Consider the following 5,937-nt stretch of genomic DNA (forward strand, 5'->3'; position numbering starts at 1 on the left):
AGATAGGAGCTTTCCTTTTCGTAAAGTTTTTCAGTCTCCTTCAAGGAAAGAGAAAGTTAATATTTGGAGATTCCTTAAAAGGCACCTTTCAAAGCATTTCCCAAGAGAAAAATATGTCCACAGCTCAACACTCATGTTTTCGGTAAAAAATCAAGTCCGATTTTTTTTTCAACATGGCTGTATACTTCGCAGGCCCCAAAATTTGTACTTTCACAGTCGTCATTAACCAAATAGTCAGAAACACACTCTCCAGTGAACCTGAGTTTCATGGGCTACAAACGCACTCTGCGTACAAATTGCGCTAATTTTGGAGGCATCGCTGTTATTCCTGCGTCTTAAGAGTCGTGGCTTTTGTCAGGGGTAGAGCGGACGAGGGAGCGTCTGCAGCATGGTGTGCTGCAGGTCTGAAGACCCAGCTCTTTAACACGTTTCCAGGGATTGCTGACACTTTCTCCTAAGAGGCACAGCCCACAGTGCGCAGCGGGAGGGAATAGATCTGACTGTGATTGGAATGGAGAATGTGTGCGAGGCATTGGGAGTGAGGGCACCCGGCTGAGAGGTCACCGTGGCTCTGGGATTTGCAGGAATTTATCACCACCATTAACAGCTACTTTTGGAGGGTTGTTTACCGCCTGATCCAGAGACAACTCGACTGCAAAGCCCACGGTGGGACCCCAGCCACGCCCCCTTATTCCTCAACTCCCCTCCTTCCACCAAACTAATGAATTCAGGGCCGCCTCCTTGATGGACCCTCCCATTGGCTCCTATCCGAACCAATCAGAGCCTTGCAACAGTTTCACCTGGCTCCCGCTTCCCAAATAAACAAACAAACCGTCCCGCACAGTACCAGCTCTGCTCCCTGGCGCCGCTGACGCTCTGCCCCCTCCCGCCACCTCTTGCCCCACTCCAGCCAATCAAGTCAGGGCTGTGGCGCCCGCACCCGAGCCGGGCGGCTGGCCGCTCTCCCCTCTGCTCCTCCTGGCTCCCCCCCCCCACCGCCCCCAAGCCTTCTGAGACTCCCGGTTCGGCTCCCCCGAAGAGCCCCGCCTTCTCCCATTGGTCCTTTGGTAGACCACAGGCCCCAAAATTAATCCCGAGGGTCTCCGCAGATGTGGAGACGGCCCCGCCTCTGTGGCCCCTTGTCCCCTTCCCTTGCCCACCTCTACTGGTGGCCGCTTGTGCCCCTCCGCTGCGCGGGTAACAGAATCTGGAGAGGCCGCCGCGTGAGGCAATGGTCACGTGTTGTTTTGCCCGCTGCCTCGCGCCCAGAGTGAAGTGGGCGGGGGCGGGGCCGGGACTGGAGGGGGCTGGGGCGGGCGGACAGGGGGAGACGGCCTCTTCCCCCAGCCCTCCCTTCCCGACCCCCCCTCCCCTCCGCTCACCTTAAAAACCACCGTGCATCACCATGGCGAGTTGTTCCTTTGCTGGCGACAAGGCGACAAGGAGACTAAGAGCTACAGCAGCAGCAGCAGCCTCGGCAGCTCTGACTGCAGTGGCGACCACCCGGCTTCTTTCCTCGGGACCCCCGACCGCACTCATTGGGAACGGGTCATCCTGTCCGGGAGCCATGTGGCTCTCCAAGGCCACTGGCTCCCGGTCAGACTCCGAGTCGGAAGAGGAGGACCTCCCCGTCGGGGATGAAGTCTGCAAACGCGGCTACCTGCGGAAGCAGAAGCACGGGCACAGGCGATACTTCGTGCTCAAACTCGAGACCAACGATGCCCCGGCTCGGCTGGAATACTACGAAAATGCCAGGAAGTTCCGGCACAGTGTCCGGGCCGCGGCTGCTGCTGCAGCGGCGTCTGCCTCTGGGGCCGCTGCCCCTGTGCTCATCCCACCGCGGCGCGTGATCACCCTGTACCAGTGCTTCTCTGTGAGCCAGCGAGCTGATGCCAGGTACCGACATCTCATTGCCCTTTTCACCCAAGATGAGTACTTCGCGATGGTAGCCGAGAACGAGTCGGAGCAAGAAAGCTGGTACTTGCTGCTCAGCCGCCTCATCCTCGAGAGCAAACGCCGCCGCTGCGGCACGCTAAGCGCACAGCCGGACGGAGGAGAGCCAGGCGCGCTAGCGGCCGCAGCGGCGGCGGAGCCACGCTTCTACAAAGATGTGTGGCAGGTAGTAGTGAAACCCAGGGGGCTGGGGCACAGAAAAGAGCTGAGCGGCGTGTTCCGGCTGTGTCTTACCGATGAAGAGGTCGTGTTTGTGAGGCTCAATACCGAAGTGGCCAGTGTGGTTGTCCAGCTCCTCAGCATTCGTCGCTGTGGGCACTCAGAGCAGTACTTCTTCTTAGAAGTCGGCAGGTCCACCGTCATCGGTCCAGGAGAGCTGTGGATGCAGGTGGATGACTGTGTGGTGGCCCAAAATATGCATGAATTGTTTTTGGAGAAGATGAGAGCCTTATGTGCAGATGAATACCGAGCCCGCTGCCGCAGCTACAGCGTCGGTGTTGGCGCCCACCTGTTAACCCTGCTGTCCGCTAGGAGGCACCTGGGCTTGCTGCCACTGGAGCCTGGCGGCTGGCTCCGAAGGTCCCGCTTTGACCAGGTTTGTCACCTCAGAGCCATTGGTGACGGGGAAGAGGAGATGCTCTTTACCCGGCGCCTCATCACACCCAGCGAGCCTGTGCCTCCCTCCAGGCGAGGAAGGATGCACCTGCCCAGACCACGGAGGTCCCGGAGAGCAATTTCGGTACCACCTAGCTTTTTTCACCGCTTAGCACCTAGCCAGGTATGTGCCTCGCACCCTGAAGAAGCCCCCAACGATGGAGCCTCAGGCTCCCGCTCTGGCAACTCTGGAGGAAAAGACAAGGAGGATGAAGAAGGAAACGAAGGTGACTACATGCCCATGAACTACTGGGGCTCAGGAAATGGTCGTGGCTCAGGAGGTGGCCAGGGCTCAACTGGCCAAGGCTCCAGTAGCCAGAGCTCAGGTGGGAGACAGGGATCTGGAGGTCGCCAGGGCTCAACTGGCCAAGGCTCCAGTAGCCAGAGCTCAGGTGGGAGACAGGGATCTGGAGGTCGCCAGGGCTCGGGAGGTCAGGGCTCAGGCTCTGGAGGCCAGGCTGCGGGAGGAGGAAACCAGTGCTCTGGAGATGGATGGGGTACCGCAGGTGGCCATGGCTCAGGCGGAGGCCAAAGGCCCGGAGGTGGTCACGGCTCAGGTGGTCAGGGACCTGGAGATGGTCATGGTTCTGGTGGCAGAAAGAACTCAGGAGGGAGAAAGGGCTTGGGAAGTGGAAAAAACTCTGATGATGGTGATCATGGAAAATCTCTGAAGAAAAGATCTTACTTTGGTAAATTCACTCAAAGCAAGCAACAGCAAATGATGCCTCCACCACCACCTCCACCTCCACCTCCACCAGCTGGAGCAACTGGTGGAAAAGGGAAGTCCGGGGGAAGATTCCGACTTTATTTTTGTGCTGACAGAGGGGCCACTAAAGAACGCAAGGAAGCCAAAGAGGTGAGAGTTGTGGAGACCCCAAAAGGTGCAGCCCGGGGTGCTCACCAAGTCAGAGCCTTTGATGAAGATGAAGATGACCCATATGTGCCAATGCGGCCTGGGGTGGCTGCTCCTCTAGCCAGCTCCAGTGATTACATGCCAATGGCTCCTCAAAATGTCTCTGTTACACAAAAGCGCCACTCTCGATCACCTTTTGAAGACTCAAGAGGATATATGATGATGTTTCCCAGAGTGAGCCCACCACCACCTACCCCAAGTCCCCCCAAAGCACCTAATTCCAATAAAGAGGATGATTCAAAGGACAACGACAGTGACAGTGACTACATGTTTATGGCTCCTGGAGCAGGTGCAATTCCTAAAAACCCCAGAAATTCTCAGGGAGGCTCTTCATCCAAAAGTTGGAGCTCCTACTTCTCTCTGCCAGATCCTATTCAGAGTTCACCACTGGGGCAGAGTGACCCTAGTGACTATGTTCCGATGCTACCTGGAAAAGTCCTGGGGAAGGGCCCAGACAAAGAAGCCTCCTCTAGCCAGGGCCCCAAAGATGAAGATTCAAAGCCTCCAGCCCAGGGGTCATTCTCAAAACCTGAAGATGGGGGATCACCTTTAAAACCTTCAGATACAGAATCCCCAAAGAACAAGGCTAATAGACCTAACCAACTTTATTTTATTGCAGAGGAAAATAAAATCAAGCCCAACCCACAAAAGCCCACAGAGGAACTGAGAGAAGCTGACAGCTCTCCTGACGACTTCAACATGGGCTTCCCTAAGAGAGAACGTGCTATGCTAGCTCTTTGTGCTCCACCACTGCCAGATTCATGGGGCATAATTGCTGGTCCCAGACACTCAGCTTTTTCTAATTACCTGAATGTTGGGTTCAGAGTGTCATTTCTAAATTCAGCAAGCCGCCTCTCAGATATTTTAAGAGATATACCAGGTGCCAACCCCTTCTTTCTGGACGGTGCTAGGTGGTCACTTCCTCCTCTTCCACTCAGTGCTACAGGTAGCAACGCTCATGTGGCAGGGTGTGAGTACATCGAATTAACTTTCAACCCAGCAATGACACCAGCCGTGCCTTTTGCTGACCGTGCCATTCGCTATGATGCTGAAACAGGTCGAATCTACGTGGTCGACCCATTTTCTGAGTGCTGTATGGACATTTCTCTCTCTCCCAGCCTGGAGCTGCCACCTGTAGCTAGGCTGCTGCAGGAAGAAGTGCAGGAGAGAGGACGCCCACAAAGCGTTTCCCAAAGTTTCTTTGCAGCAGCCAGCTCCGCTGTCTCCGCTTTCCCAATTGATAGCCTGGGAAGAGACTTTTCCGACCTCTCCGCCTTGGTTGCTGCTCTGGCAGCGGCACCACCCTTGGTGGTGGGCCGGGCGTTAGCTCTGGCCTCCGCATTAGCCGCAGCCCCAGGCATTGGCGCAACCGCTGCAGGCTTCCAGGCTGCCGCTGGATTTGACTCCGCCTCTGATCGCTGGTTCCAACCTGTTGCTAATATTCTTGGTGCCCAGGCATTAAGAGGGGTCCAGGACATTGCCAATGGCCTGAATGCTGGAGCCCCTAACCCAGCTGCAGACATTGGCAGACATGAGAACATCGCGGGTCGGGCAGCCGCTGCAGATGCTGCTCCCCCACTGCCTCCTCGCCACCGCCGGGCTCTGAGACCCCCAGAGAGAGCAGATTCTGAGGAGGAAGAGGAGGACGGCGACAACGACATTTACGTGAGAATGGACTTTGCCAGACGTGACCACAAAAACTTCGACTCTCCAAAAAGAGGTTGGTGAAGTTATAATTCAATTTCCTGAAGTTAATGGCCATTGCTTAAAGAGTGAGTCAATATGCTACTTTCTACAGTATTAGGGATAAGCGAGGTGATATTTAATTAATTAGTGATATTAGACATAGATAGTAGAAGTCAGTTTTACTTATGCACGCGATAACTTTTTATCTTTGCGAAAACGTAAGCTTTTATCTAACCCTTAAATTTATCTGGACAGACTAATTATCAAATACTGTATTATATCTTAGGAGCAGTTAAATTTAAAATACTTACATCGAGAGGATGCTTTCAGCCATATATTCCCTTCACTACCTGAGAATTCAAAGCAGGACACCAGAAACTGAGTTCCATTAACTCATTTTTCAAGCCTGCAATAAAATCTGTTTTTCTACAAGTGTGCAATCCAAGTGCAGGGATATAAGAGCACAGAATATTTAGCAGTAACAAACCAACTAGTAACATAATTACTTTCTAAAAAGCATTCATTGTTATGCTAGTTTGCTGTGATTAACCAAAAAGATTCATTCTCAATTGTTAGCTGAATGGAAGGAGGGCACAAATAATTTCAAACCACAGGTGATAAAAAGAAGATTCTGTTTGTTCCGGAATGTGTTTTTGTGTTGACCTTTTTTTTTTTTTTTTTTTTTTTTTTTTTTTTTTTTTTTACAGAAAAAAAGGGGGGGGAGGGTTTTT

At 53.5% G+C, this 5,937-nt stretch overlaps 1 protein-coding gene across 1 annotated transcript in view; it reads left to right on the forward strand.

Moving 5' to 3' along the window:
* Positions 1-1,405: 1,405 nt before the first annotated feature.
* Positions 1,406-5,937, forward strand: part of Irs4 (insulin receptor substrate 4) — a 14,621-nt gene continuing 10,089 nt past the window's right edge. Inside the window, exons 1-2 of the mRNA XM_029556054.1 lie at positions 1,406-2,999; positions 3,075-5,240. Of these exons, the coding sequence (XP_029411914.1) occupies positions 1,406-2,999; positions 3,075-5,240 (3,760 nt within the window). The remainder of the gene's footprint in view (positions 3,000-3,074; positions 5,241-5,937) is intronic.

Source organism: Nannospalax galili, unplaced genomic scaffold (assembly GCF_000622305.1).
Source record: "Nannospalax galili isolate Female #2095 unplaced genomic scaffold, S.galili_v1.0 scaffold25, whole genome shotgun sequence".
NCBI lineage: Eukaryota > Metazoa > Chordata > Mammalia > Rodentia > Spalacidae > Nannospalax > Nannospalax galili.